This window comes from Hyaena hyaena, unplaced genomic scaffold, assembly GCF_003009895.1.
Source record: "Hyaena hyaena isolate Hyena2069 unplaced genomic scaffold, ASM300989v1 scaffold_256, whole genome shotgun sequence".
In the NCBI taxonomy this organism is placed as follows: domain Eukaryota; kingdom Metazoa; phylum Chordata; class Mammalia; order Carnivora; family Hyaenidae; genus Hyaena; species Hyaena hyaena.
The window spans coordinates 1,345,289-1,360,081 of NW_024080885.1; the positions used below are offsets into that span (position 1 = coordinate 1,345,289).

Genomic DNA, 14,793 nt, shown 5'->3' on the forward strand with positions numbered 1-14,793 from the left:
CATAGACTCAGACAGAGGAAGGCAGAAGAGGAAGATAAATACTGCATATCACTTATCTATGAGATTGAAAAAAGCAAAACTCATAGAAACAGAGTAGAATGGTGGTTACCAGGGGCCACAGGGTGGGGGAAAGGAGGAGACGTTGGTCAATGGCTACAAACCTCTAGTAAACAAATGAATAAGCACTGGGAATCTAACGTACAGCATTGTTTTGATGGCTAACAAGAATGGATCATATACTTGAAGGTTGTTAAGAGAGTTGATCTTGAATGTTTTCACCACAAAAAAAGTAAGGTGATTATGTGGCTTGAGGTAGCTGCTAGCTAATGCTATGGTGGTACACATTCTGCAATATGTTAAGTGCATCAAACCAACACATCGTACACCTAGAACTTACACAACGTTGTGTGCTAATTATCTTAGTAAAGCTGGGAAGGGGGGAAGAAAATAAATCAGTAGGACTTGATTCCTTATATCTCATTTAGTCTATAAAACATTTTCCCTAAAAATGATGAGATCTTTGCCGTTTTCCCATTTCAGAGATGAAATGATCTCAGGAAAGACCAAATCCACGTGTTTACTTAGCAGCAGAGCCACACAGAACTTCAGTAAATGTTTACCACCAGAGATTTTTTTTTTTTAATCTTGCAGGAAGAAATGGCACCCTGACGGAAAGCAGGAACGTTTCTGGAATTTGAAAATGAAGTTTGCACCTAGATTGACTCCTTCCATTCCTAGCTCAAAGTAACACCAACGTTCTTGAGGGCGAAGGCATCAGGAATCTGTTCGCTACTGTAGCCGTGGCCAGCAGAGACGCTAAATAGAGGGAACTCACTCTCCCACCCAGGCCGCCCACCTCCAGGCCCCTCCTGCGCCCCTTGAGGTTTGTGCTCAGTTCCCCCTGCAGCCTCTCTCATTGTGCCTACCGGGACGCAGTAGTACACAGCGGAGTCTGACATGCTCACAGAGCGTTTCTGCAGGTGGAAGGAGCTGTCACTCGTGACAAGACTGGCCTGAAAATCATGATGCTCTGTCCTCTGGTTCTCTGATACGTTGTTCAGGAGGAACTCAGGCTCTTTGTTTCGGTACTAGACATACCAGAAAACAAAAACTGTATAGCCACTCTGGTAAGTGCAGTTCAGGGTCAAAGACGTCCCCTCAAGGAGGGTAACAGGACCTTCTGTCTGGGCCACTGAGTCTCCATGGGTCCCTCCTAAAATAATTAAGATTTTGTTACTTAGGTATTTATAAACAGAAGGACAGTCCAGTGAGGAAATTGAGCCAGATATTCTCACCCACCTAGGAATAGGAAATCGTTTTTTAAAATATTGATATACCCCCTCAGCCACCTTCTAGCCCTGACACTGTACTTCTCTAAGCAATAAGCAGCAATTTGAATTGAGATGAGAGTTTGTCAAGATCTAATGATTGCAGTGTAAGGTTCGATGACATGAAGAGCTTCCCACATCCTCTGGAGATCCCAACAAATCCTGCACGTGTGCCTTTGGTCATTACTACACTATGGAAATTCCTCAAAAACTTAAACTAGAACTACCTTATGACCCAATAATTACACTACCGGGTAGTAACCCAAAGGAAATGAAAACACTAATTCAAAAGGATATATGCACCTCTATCCTTATTGTAGCATTATTTACAATAGCCAAATTATGGAAACAGCCTAAATGTCACTTGATGGATGAATGGATAAGGAAGATGTGATGTATGTACACAATGAAATAGAACTCAGCCATAAAGAAGAATGAAACCTTGTCATTTGCAAGAACATGGATGGATCTAGAGAGTATAATGCTAAGTGAAATAAGTTAGAGACAGACAAATACCATATAATTTCACTCATATGTGGGACTTAAGAAACAAAATAAATGAACAAAGGGGAAAAAAGTGAGAGAGACAAACCAAACAAAGCGATCCCAGAGGGGAGGGGAGTGGGAGAAACAAGTGAAGGCGACTAAGAGTACACTCATCATGATGAACACTGAGTAATGTATACAACTGTTGAATCAGTATGTTGTACACCAGAAACTAATATAACATTATGTTAACTATACTGGAATTAAAATTAAAAACTTAAAAAAAATAGGTTTAAAATATGAAATATTACTCACTGAGAATTACTAGCAGGGCCACCACAAGCATTGAGCAAAAAGTAGAAGGCATGGCTGTTTGAGCTGTGGGAAAAGAAAATGGCTTTATAGCTCTGAATATACCAAAGCTCATAAGGAGCTGCTCTATTCTGATTCCAGATTCTGGATAGGAGCTTCTGGAGAGTCCTTCCTCCTTTGCAAAGAGCACCTTCCTGCCTTACAGCAACTTGCCAACTGAAAAGAGAACAGAATGTATCTCCAGAGAAGTAGGGCTGAATGCCAATCCACCATCTGACTGTGGGAATAAACATCTGAGGTAAAGAGTGCCCCTTGTCATTTTCTCTGGACATTAAATTGATGTCATTAATGTTGGGTATGTATAGTATAAAATTTATATTCATCTTTTATATGAAACTTACTAATTTTAATTTCTAGCATGATAAGTAATTGTTTGACTCATGGACATTAAATTCGTCATATTTTTCCATTTTAAAAATAAATTCATTTTTAATTTTGTTAATTTTGGAGCCTTTATCAAGATGGCTCTTTCTATGTAATGATGCACCTCCAAAACACAGTACTGAAAAAAATTTTAAGATTAAGTAAATACTAAAGTCTTCATTTATGTTCTCTTTCTGATAGTAAATCATTGCAGGTAGTTATTAGAATATGTATCATAATCATTTATATATATGCTAAAACTGCTTATAACCATTAGAGCTACAACCACTTGATTTTTTTCTGAATGTGGCTTGCCTGTACTATCATAGAACATACCTACCATTTTTCTCTGTTCTTACTACTGCGAAACCATCTGATAATATTTGGCCCTCAGTTGACATCACACAATTATACCCACATTAGGGTATCGAAATTGCATGACGGTTCCCTGGTACACCACAGCCATTCAAACGGTCCAGAATATCTTCTTTGTGCATGTGTGTGTGTGTGTGTGTGTGTTCCAATAAAACTTTATTTATTTATTTGTTTTTAATTATTATTTTTTAATGTGCCAGTTAGTTAACATACAGGGTCATCTCGGCTTCAGGATTAGAAGGCCCTACTTTCTGAGGTAGGCCCTACCTAGACTGGCCCTTGCTACTTTTGCGATCCAACCTCTTACACCTCTCCCACTGGGACAGCTGTACCTGGGACAGCTCCTGCCTCAAGGACTCTTCCATCTGCCTGAACTGCTCTCATGAATGACTGTGTGGCTTCCTTCCTCACTTCCTTCATTTATTCATTCAGTGAGGACAACAGTGGTCCCTTCTTCATGTTTAAAATTACAACTGGAGTCAACCCCAGCTCAGTGTTGCCAATTTACAATACCCTGCATTATTTTTACCATGGCACTTAGTGTCTTCTAATATACTATGTGATTTATTATTTATCATTTTTTTTAAATTATCTGTCTGCCTTGATAGAATGTCAAGTCCACTAGGGCAGAAATTTTTACCTGATTTATTCACTGGTGAATCTTTATTGTGTATAGATATCTATATTGTATACACATGGGACATAGCATGTACTCAGTAATATTTATTAAAGATTCTAGGTCATGAAATACAGATTTACATACTGGCTTATTTTAAATAGATTTTGAGGTGATTTGCAATAGCATTAACAAAAAGAAATATGAAAGGGTAAATTTAACACCCATCACAGAAAATTTAAGTCTGGACTTCCTGGAGGAGATGAGAAAAACAATCATAAAAATGAGTATCTGTTGAATACCTAATATACTAGTGCACTTGCTACTATTGGAGTTAATTGGAACATAACTTAAACAATAAATCAGGGCCTTAATATATGTCTGTATGTTTATTTTTGGAATTTTGCTAAATCCTAGCAATAATCTTACGAGGTCCTTCTAATTACTAACCTTTTGCAGATGAGGAAATTGGTACTCAGAGAGCTCGAGATACTTGCCCAAGACTACATAGCTGGTCCATTAGGATTTGAACAGTGATGTGTTAGACTCCCGTTCCCATCTTTTTAAAATACTGTACTGCCAATTGTTGCTTAACCTTCCATGTATTACAAACTGGAAAGTATGCCAGTTCCTCGTGGAAGAAAGCTATTTACTCAATTCTCATGTAATTCTTTTACATTCAATAATATCTTAGTTCTCTCTCCATCCCTTCCTGAGCTGCTGGCTGATTCCGCAACCTCTTTTCTGCCTCCTTTCCTGACAAGACTCCTACTCTGAGGCAAATTATCTGAATCTTTTGTGTCTCACTGACACTTTTTAAAGATGCAGTGAAGGGGCGCCTGAGTGGCTCAGTCGGTTAAGAGTCCAACTTTGGCTCAGGTCATGATCTCATGGTCCATGGGTTTGAGCCCCACATTGGGTTCTGTGCAGGCAGCTCAGAGCCTGGAGCCTATTTTAGATTCTGTGTCACCCTCTCTCTCTGCCCCTCCCCTGCTCATGCTCTGTGTCTCTCTGTCTCAAAAATAAATAAAAACTATTTTAAAAATTTTATAAAAATTCAATGAAGATTCCTCCCAAATAACACAACACCTATGTTCAATTCCAGGAGGCTTATGAATCTTCAAGTCTCACCATGGTTAACAATCCTGCATTAGGCCTCTTCTTTTTAAAAAATCCCAGATGCCAGCACTCGGAGCCAATTATTTCCTAGCTTCTTAATGTTCCTAGTTTTTTCTATTATATTGATTGTGATTAAAATTAAGGATTTGGACTATATGACTGCTAATGCATATTCTATCTCTCAAATTTTACTTTTCTCATTTATCATGTTCTTCCTCTATTCTTTTAGTATCTCTTCCCTACACTCACACGCAAACAACGTAATGATACGTACCATTGTAGCAATATTTCATGTGGTTCCAGGTATGAAATATCAACCATATCCCCAGAGTCAGACCAAAAAACCCACAATTTTGCCATCATTAGTATTAAAAAGAGTGACAGGCCCAAGGTGCAGTTGCATGCAGGACAGAAAACTTAAGACTTAATTGCAGTTTCAACCTCTCCACGGGTGGAATTTTAAGCCAATCAATCTGGAATTTTCTGGTCAGCACCAATGAGATAATCTGTCACATGTGCCCTCCTTATTCCCACCCCTCCCCCAAGAAAGATGAGGTAATCTGCATAAGACCGCTGCCCCCCAAGAGTAGGTGATTTTGCCTGAAACTATCCTTTCTTTTCTTATGCTAATAACTTTCTGCTCCTACGCTCCTTCCTATTAAAACATTCCATTGTATACAATTCCTGGGAACTCTCCTTTACCTCCTAGATGCAATGCTGCCATATTCAGGAATCACTTCATAAAGCCAACTTGATCTTCAAAGTTACTTGGTCGAATTTTTTTATTTAATATTAGTAACTGAATATGCCATGACATCTGGATTCTGTCCTTTTGCTAATTAATAAACTGAAATTGAATCAAGAAGGTAATATATGGATGACAGATTGATAACGGGGTGAAGGGGAAGGAAAAATAAGTTTCCTTCTAGTCTTCTAGGTTCTCCTCTTCCCCCTACCCCATAACAAAAGACAGATCAGCAGAAGAAAAACAAACAGAAGCTCGATGGTATGTACATTTCCTGTATTCATGAGAGAGACCCAGGAAAACTGAGAACTCCCAGAAAAGGCCCAAACCATCACCTAAAATACCATCTTCAGCTGAAGACCAAAGGAAGATGTTGGGGGGTGAGGGAAGCACCAATTATGGAAATGTTTTCAGCCGAAGCACAGTAAACAAGGGTATGGTGGTTGTGCATATTTAAGGTGCTACCTTCTTGGGCTGCCTGAAGGGCTCAGTCGGTTAAGCATCCGACTCTTGATTTCAGTTCAGTTATGATCTCACAGTTCATGAGTTCAAACCCGAATCGTTCTGTGCTGACAGCACGGAGCTTGTTTGGGATTCTTTCTCTCTCTGTCTCTATCCCTCCCCCACTCGTGCTCTCTCCCCCTCTCTCTCTCTCTTTTTCTGTTTCTCAAAATAAGTAAACTTAAAAATAAGTTGCTACTTTCTCTATTGATAAAACTTTCTAGAGCTTTATTCTGCTCCCTTTCAATAGAAATGGCAGTGCAGGCTTAAAAAAAAAAATTGAGAAGTCCTCAACTCAGTACCACCCATGTTCAGCATAATAAGATGCAAGTTACTTCTATTAAAAAGTTATACATAGGGGTGCCTGGGTGGCTCAGTTAGTTAAGTATCCGACTTGATTTTGCCTTAGGTCATGATCTCACTGTTGTGGGTTCAAGCCTTGCATCGGGTTCTGTGCTGACAGTGCAAAGCCTGCTTAGGATTCTCTGTCTCCCTCTCTCTCTGCCCTTCCCTAACTCACTCTGTCTCTCAAAACTAAAAATAAATAAACACTTAAAAAATCCTTTATATAAAAAAAGTTATGCATAAACACTCACTGTTACCACACATAGTTCTAAGTGTATCTTTATGATACTCATGACTTACGGCATATTGCCCAATATTGTATGGTCTCCATTCACAAAATGAAAAACAATATAGGCATTGAAAAGAAAACTGCATGACCACAATGGAGCCACTTAAGGCCCTAAATCAGTAAACCAAGATTTAATAACTAACCTACCAGCAGTTTCAACGCCCTCAGGAAGGTACCTTTAACCAGCCAAACCAGAATTTCAGGCAATCTCCTGAAAAGCCCCTTCCCCCTTAGGAGAGCGACCTTACCTAAACATTACATTCCTTGCTAATAAATTCTCTCTCTTTTTTTAAAGCCTTCTCTCTGCCTCTAAAAACTTCTCCTTTCCTGGGGCTCCTGGGTGACTCAGTCTGTTAAGCTGCAGACTTCGGCTCAGGTCATAATCTCAAGGTTCGTGGGTTTGAGGCCCGGCTTTGGGCTCTGTGCTGACTGCTCAGAACCTGTAGCCTGCTTCAGATTCTGTGTCTTCCTCTTTTCTCTGTCCCTTCCCCTCTCGTAGTCTGTCTCTCTCTCAAAAATAAATAAACATTAAAATAAAAGCCTTTATTTTCTGTGGAGCATTCTCTGCGTGCTGGTTGGAATGCTTCTCTGGATTCATGAATCATTTAATAAAGCCAATTAGATCTTCGATTTCACTTGGCTCAACTATGTTTTTTAACACAGGTCAATTTTTTTTATCCTTGCCATCATCATTATCATTATTTGGAGTTCTGTTTAGAAGGTTCTTAGTAATGTTTAGATTGGGGTGTTTTTGTTTTTGTTCTTTATGTAGAGGAATTTACATTCTATGTTTAAAAGGAATGTGTTTAACCCTGTATAGGCCTCATGCTGTTCTGGGCTAGTCACAAAGATTGGGCAGAATTCATTGCCCTTAAACTCTTACGCACCCACACGTGCAAATACATACATCCAAATCCTCTTTTCTTGCTCTCTGGCACTCTTCAGGGCATATTCATTTTTCCTGAAAACTTGGACTCTGAATTTCAGAGCTGAGAATCACAGGTTAAGCCCTCTGTGTTCCGATGAGGAAACTGAGACCTGTAAGTCTCACTAAAGTCACTCGGTAGTATGTGCGGTGCTGAGGCTGTGAGATGAATCCCCGGCTCCCTTTGGGTCAGTCCAGTGCTTTTTCTCACACCCTTTCCTCAGCTCAAGTGCTTCTGTTGAATCTGCCAGCAGCATATGAAACCCTTGGGGTCAGCGCAGCCAGCAGCTTTGTTGACTGTAAGTTTTTTAGCAGAGTTTGGGCACAGGAAGCAGGTGGCGGGACCCTACTGTGTGTCTGCAGCACAGAGGTAGGTGGCTGAGTCTGCAGGCTGAGGTTCTGTTATGTAAAAGGAACTCTGTTTGATGGTCTTATCAAAGGTAGCCGTCAGTCTTCCTATTTGTTTTTTACCCTCATTTTCACGGATTAGTAGCAAGAAGACAAGGCCTCTTCCCGGATCTTGTCGGTACCACTGGAAGACCACTGGAGAAAACTGTGTGCAGTTACAGGTCAGAACAGCCTTCTCACCCTCCTGGATGTTCAGGGACTGAGGACTCTGTTCCATCTTCTGGCTGCTTACCCCTGGGCAGAGACACAATACCAGAAACAAGAGTCACTACATGACACTCTTAAGAATCATATTTTCTTTCGGCAACCCCAGATATAACCAAAGATGAAGCAGAACGGATCCTAGCTCTTCCCCCTCCAGCCTGTGGCCTGGGCCCCTAGATCTCTTTGTTCTCGTCACCAGAAGGCCTTCAACTTACAGTCCACTGGAAGCCACAAAATCACCAAAATAACTCCCAGGAACAACTCCATCTTCTTCCCAACGGTAGCCTGACAGGTGGACTCAGTCTCCTCAATCAAAAAGCCATTCTCTTTAGTTTGGTGGGTGTTCCTGAGGTTCTTCTCTGGGAGGAAGTCTCTGCTTCCTACCCAATCAGCGACAAGCTTCTTCACCCTCTCCCGACACACACTGGTCTAATCCAATTTTAAAGCAAACTTGTTTCCAATCTGTGAAAGGATACCAATAGATAGGAAACACCGCCATCTTGTGTTCAGAAGCTTTTTGACAATAATAAAATATTCTCCAGACCAGTGCTTCTCACGTGCATACCAATTACCTAGGGATCTTGCTAAAATACAGATTCTTTTTCATTATGTAGGGGACTAAGAATATCTTGTTCCCTTCAAGATCCTTTTAGTCAGACTAGGAATCAAATGGTGATGAAACAAATTAACAGGAGAGAATTAAATTTGATTCCGTACTTAAGGGGAATCCATACAGACATGGAAATTCCAAAGATAGGCAAAATGAGGCATATATGTCATTCTGAACTAAGGAGAAGGAGGTAGGGGTCCGGAACTTCAAAGGGAGGGAAAGCAACTCACAGGAAGATGAAAAAGTAAATATTTGGTAAGCAAGTTGAGCCACAGTGGACATAGAGGACTTTGACAAACAGGCTTGGTTAAGTTTCTCCCCATCTACCACACTTAGTTCACGGTATAATATAGTTATGGCGAAAGTTCTCTTCCTGGAGCAGGTGCTCTATCTAAATTCTTTTAAAGCAATTGTTGGGTAGGGAGGAGGTAAAAAGCTTTTCCTGAATCTGCTGGGTTTTGATTGCCTTTTTAACTCGAAATAATCTTTGTGCCAAAGTGAACTATCTTGGGGAAGCCAGCTCAGGGCCCCTACCATTAGATCTCTGGTGGAACTGGATAGTCTATATTTCGAACAAGCGTCCTGGCAATGTCAATGCCATGGGTTCTCAGCTCACACTTTAAGGAACAAGTCTAGAAGAATGCTGGTTGAGTCTCAGTCCAGAAAAGGGAGTTTGCAGTATCAAGGTCTGAGACAGGACAAATGACCACGTTTCCCAACGTGTCCATTCCACTGCCCCATCAGACTATTCTGATGTTCCCACAACAGTTCTTAGAGGCTGCCACCAGCTGTAGATAATGTAAGGCACAGACAATGCATGACTGAATTCTCAGGAACTTTCTCAGATCCAGGGAATGAACTTCCTCTCTTCATCCTGACTGGCCTCCCCACAAGCAGGAAAATTATTGCTTTAACTTCAAAAGGTTTTCTTCTTGATCTTGTTGGACTAATGTAAGTAAATACTCACTTTAAATCCAGGAGGAACTCAAATCAGGGAGTTCATGCAGATCCATGTTCTCTGAAAGGTAAATTGTTTTTTGTGGTTTCTTTTTTTAAATACAACAGTCTTCTGATTGCATATATCAGAATTTCTTTCTTTTCTACGTTGCTAATGCTAAGGTGGTTGTATTGTAGTCACTTCCTCAGATGCATTTAGGCCATTCTGTGGCCTAAATGATGGATGGATAAATGGATGGACAGATGGGCAAATGAATGCATGGAAAGAAGATAGAAGAGAATGGGGTAGGGGATGCTGAGAAATAAAGCTGGAAGGAGGATTTGGGCCTAGAAGGCAGAAGATTTTCAATGCTTGAATTTGCAGGTTATTTATTAGCAAAAAACCTATTGAGGGTTTTCAGCAAGTTAGTAATATTATGAAAATTCTATACATTTGACCTGGCTGCTTGTCCTCAAGAGTAATTTAGAGAGTGAAGTCGATAGGCATTGTGGAGTATATTCCAGACTCAAACTGTCTGGGCTTTGACACCTACTCTTGCATTTACTCTCTGACTGAGCTTGAGCAAGCTACTTAACGTCTTCAAGTGCCAATTTCTTTGTCTGTGAAACAGGAATATGATCGAGTCGTTATGAGGAGACATAGATGGGCTGACATCCATAAAACGCGTTGTACATACATCACGCACGGTGAGAATTCAGTAAATATGAACTCTTACTTTAAGAGAAGGAACACAGGGACGCCTGGGTGACTCAGTCCCTTAAGCATTTGACATCAGCTCAGGTTATGATCTCTTGGTTCATGAGTTCAAGTCCCGTGTCTGGCTCTGTGCTGACAGCTCAGAGCCTGGAGCCTGCTTCAGATTCTGTCTCCCTCTCTCTCTGCCCCCCACCCCTCACCCTACCTAAAAAGAAGTAAACATTAAAAAAATGTTTTTAAGAGAATGAATACAATGCAGGCTACACAATTAGCCTTCTCACTGTGAGGAAGAGTGACTTAACCAGGGTTCACTGCATTTCAGAGCTGGGAGGAATTTTAGAGAATTTGCGGGAAATGATGGATTAGAGATACCTTAAATCAAATAAGTCTTATACTTTGAAAATGTGGAAAAGAGATTGAAAAGAGAAGAATCACTACTTATGCCATTAAGCAAGGATATACATTATCAATATTGTGGTGTCTTACTTTCTAATCTTTGTGCTGTTCAGATTTTCACTAAGTAGCAATATTAAGTAGCAATAACACCAGTTAGTATCTTGAGTCTTTTCAGTGATCACTTTTAAATAACCATTTTAGATTCTTTTTATAAATACCATTTATTCGCTATCTAATATTCTATTTGGGTGATTAATCCCATCTCTTTAAGATTAGGCATTTTGGGTTTCAATTTTGGGGAACTATAAATAATTTCCCAAATATTTTTGTAAATAATTATTTTCATATGCATGGAGGGTTTTCCTGAAGACAAATTTTCTAAGAAAAAAATTATAAGGAAATTAATCTGTTTTTCGACCAGGAAGTCATGTTTTTTAATTACTTTCCAAAATAGCTTACAAAGTTACTATCACACTAGTCTGTTTATTTCACAACATCCTATTCAAACTCTCTGTTATTTAAATCGCTATTAAATTATTCCTACAACTCCGTAATGGTTTTTTTTTAGGTTATTTGTTTACATTTGTATGAATACCAGTGAGCTTAAACATTTTCCATGTGTTTGTGAGCCATGGTATTTTTTTCCTGTGTAAGCTCCTTCAGCATACCTGCTGAATCTTTACTTATTTCGATCTCAGTGTTTTCCTTCTTACACGTATAAAAGTTATTCAGAGAAATTATTAATCCATTGTCACATTAGCAGCAAAGTCACAGTGAGCTGTGGTTTTAATGTAATTTGTCATGTTTTTCATATAATAAATTAGCTTTTAATATTTATGTAATCAAATCTGTTTTTTCCCTTGATTTCTTCCCTTGTTCTTCAGTTTAGAGAATTCTTCTCCCTTTAGCTTCTTGATTAACAAGTGCATTTGTATTTTTTACTAATAACTGTGATTTAATTTTTTAATATCTCTGGAATTTATTTCATCATGTGAGGTACTTCATTTATTTGTTTATCCAATATTTACTCATTGCCTAGTGATTTTGCAACACTTTTGTTTTCAAATAGTCAACTTTGTGCTTCTCAAATTAGAGGACTCTTGCCCTCCAGCCAAAACATGTAGCAAATATAATGCATCATCTGGGAGCACTAATATTACTGAAAAATTGGAGAATTGGTAAACTGGTAAATGATTTACAATTAATAAGCTCTAAAATTAATATGGATACATAATGCAGTAAAATAAGAATGATTACCCACAAATTTTAAAGTAAACATGAGATTGTCTACACTTTCACCAGACTACTTTGGGCTCCTCTGCCCTCACATCCAGATTTGAAAGAGGAAAGTCACGTTCATTCTCCCTGAAGCATCTGTAGAGATGCTTCAGGAGAAGGTCTGAGAACCTCTGACCTGAACAACTGATACAATGTAATTTGAGGATAATCCTATTCTTCCCCATTAATTTAAAATTCCTCTTTTTATTCAAAGTCTTTCATATTCGAGTCCATTTCTTGTTTTTCCATTGTCTTTGTACTAATTATTACTATTATTGTTATTGTTAGCTACCACACTTAAAAAACTATCTATTTTAAGAGTAACATCTGAGTTAAGAAAAATATTGCTTTTCACCACAAATATAAGGGAATGATTGATTAAATAAACAAAATGGTGATATTGGGAGACTCACTTAGTTGAGCATCCAACTTTGGCTTAGATCATGATATCACAGTTTCTGAGTTCGAACCCGCATGGGGCTCTGTGCTGACAGTTCAGAACCTGGAGCCTGCTTCAGATTCTATGTTTCCTCTCTCTGCCCCTCCCCACTCACAGTCTGTTTGTCTTTCTCTCTCTCAAAAAATAAATAAATGTTAAAAAAAAAAAAGGAAAATAGTGACATAATATAATAAAAGTATTAAAAGTTCAATTTCATAAGATTTGGCAAATGTGAAATACTCAGATTATGATATAACATTAAGTGGAAGTAAGTCAAAATACTAGTCTGTGTGCTTCTAGTTTTTTTTTTTAAGTTTATTTTTATTTATTTTTGAGAGAGACAGAGACAGTGTGAGCAGGGGGTGGAGGGGTGGACAGAGATAGGGGAGAGAGAAAACCCCAAGCAGGCTCTGCCCTGCTAACACAGAGCCCAATGCAGGGCTCGAACCCATGAAACTGTGACACGCTCAACCAACTGAGCCACCCAGGTGCCCCTAGTGTGCTTCAAATTTTTAACAAGAATTTAATGAAGAAAGTATACCAGATGTTAGCCATGATTTATCTGGATAATAGCATTATATTTTAACTCTATTTTATATATCTTTTTGGTTTTCTTCCTATAACATAGAGTTAATATTTTTATAATCAGAAAAGCTAATGAATGCTATTTTTTTAAATTTTTAATATTTATTTATTCTTGAGAGAGACAGAGCATGAGCAGGGGAGGGGCAGAGAGAGAGGGAAACACAGAATCTGAAACAGGCTCCAAGCTCTGAGCTGTCAGCACAGAACCTGACTTCAGGCTGAACTCACAGACCGCAAGATTATGACCTAAGCCGAAGTCGGATGCTTAACCAACTGAGCCACCCAGGTGCCTCATGAATGCTATTATTAAAAGACAAAAATCTTTCCATCAAAAAGAGTGCTCTCTGACATTGACACCAAGATGTCCTTGGTAAAGGAGAACTTTGAATGGTACTCATAAAGCCAACCTTAAAGTCTAGATATTTAACTAAGAAATCGCTAGCTCCCTTAAGTGTTCATTCCAAATGTTCTGACACTTATTGGGTCACTTGAAACTGGCTTTTCAAATCATTCAGAATGTTTATGTGTTTAAAATTCAATACAGCAACATCTCTGACTTGAAGGCTTGTGGCAAAGTAAAAAGGGTGAGGCTTCCACCCCAGTTTTAGGTTTAGAGACAGGCTGCAGGTGTTTGGGGACCACTGTGCTCTGACTGCACAGAAGTAGGTGGCCGAGTCTCCAGGATGGGTCCGTGTGACTTTCAGGGAGAGATGTTTGTTCTTCTTATTCAATAGGACGGTGAGCCTTTGTTCTTGTTTCTTGTCCATATTTGAAATAGTATGTATAAGCAACTGGAGGCCTTTTCTAGGCTCTTGCTTATACCAGAAGAAGTAGGTGGAGGCACTGTCGGTGTAAGTGCAATTGATAACAAAGCTGCCTCCCTCCCAGGCACTCAGGAAAGAAGGATGCTGCTTTACGTCTTCTCCTCTACTCATACCTGTGCAAAGGAAAAGTCAGGCAAGATCATCAGGTCATCATTCTTCAGAGTTTGCATTTCTTTTTTTATGTTTATTTATTTATTTTGAGAGAGAGAGAGATAGAGAGGGAGCAGGGGAAGAACAGAGAGAGAGAGAGAGACAAAATCCCAAGCAGATTCCACAGCGTCAGTGCAGAGCCTGACATGGGACTCAAACTCACAAACCGTGAGATTATGACCTGAGCTGAAACCGAGAGTCGGACGCTTAACCGACTAAGCCACACCAGGTGTCCCTGCTTTTCATTTTTGCTGCATCAGCTTCAGGAAATCTGGAAGAGGCCAGTCTCTCATTCAGACTTCTAACGAATATTTACTCAGGCACCCTGTTCCCAAAAGCTTTCCACTCACAGTTCAGCCGCAGCCACAAGAACAGGACCAAAGGTCCAATGAGTGTCTTCATGTTTCTTCCAATTGGGACCTGCAATCTCTAGCCAGGAGAGCTACTTCTGTTACCAAGTTATCTCTTTCTTTCCTCCAAAGCACAGTGGTTTCTTAAACTGTCTACACAAGTATCTGCTTCTGTCTTTAGCCAACTCTTACAGAGCCAACCAAAAGGACCCTTTCACATATTCTGCATTAGCAGAGATGTTCTGCCATCTTGTGGTCGGGTCCCCAACTGCTAAACCAGCTGGTCACATCCTCTCATCCTGTATCTGTGGGGGACTGACACACAGAACAACAGGTTAAATATATTAAGTTCTGAGTGTGTCTCCAATCAGAAGTTAGTAGACTCACAGAAAGAAAACATAGTGTAAATGTAGATTTCAGGATTCCGTCTC

The 14,793-nt window shown here is 39.5% G+C and overlaps 1 gene segment (V, D, J or C); it reads right to left on the minus strand.

Annotated features, from left to right (window-relative positions):
- Positions 1-7,810: 7,810 nt before the first annotated feature.
- On the minus strand, positions 7,811-8,377 carry LOC120240430. The segment is given in 2 exon segments: positions 7,811-8,106; positions 8,292-8,377. Coding segments are annotated over 2 exon segments (348 nt in total).
- Positions 8,378-14,793: the final 6,416 nt, after the last annotated feature.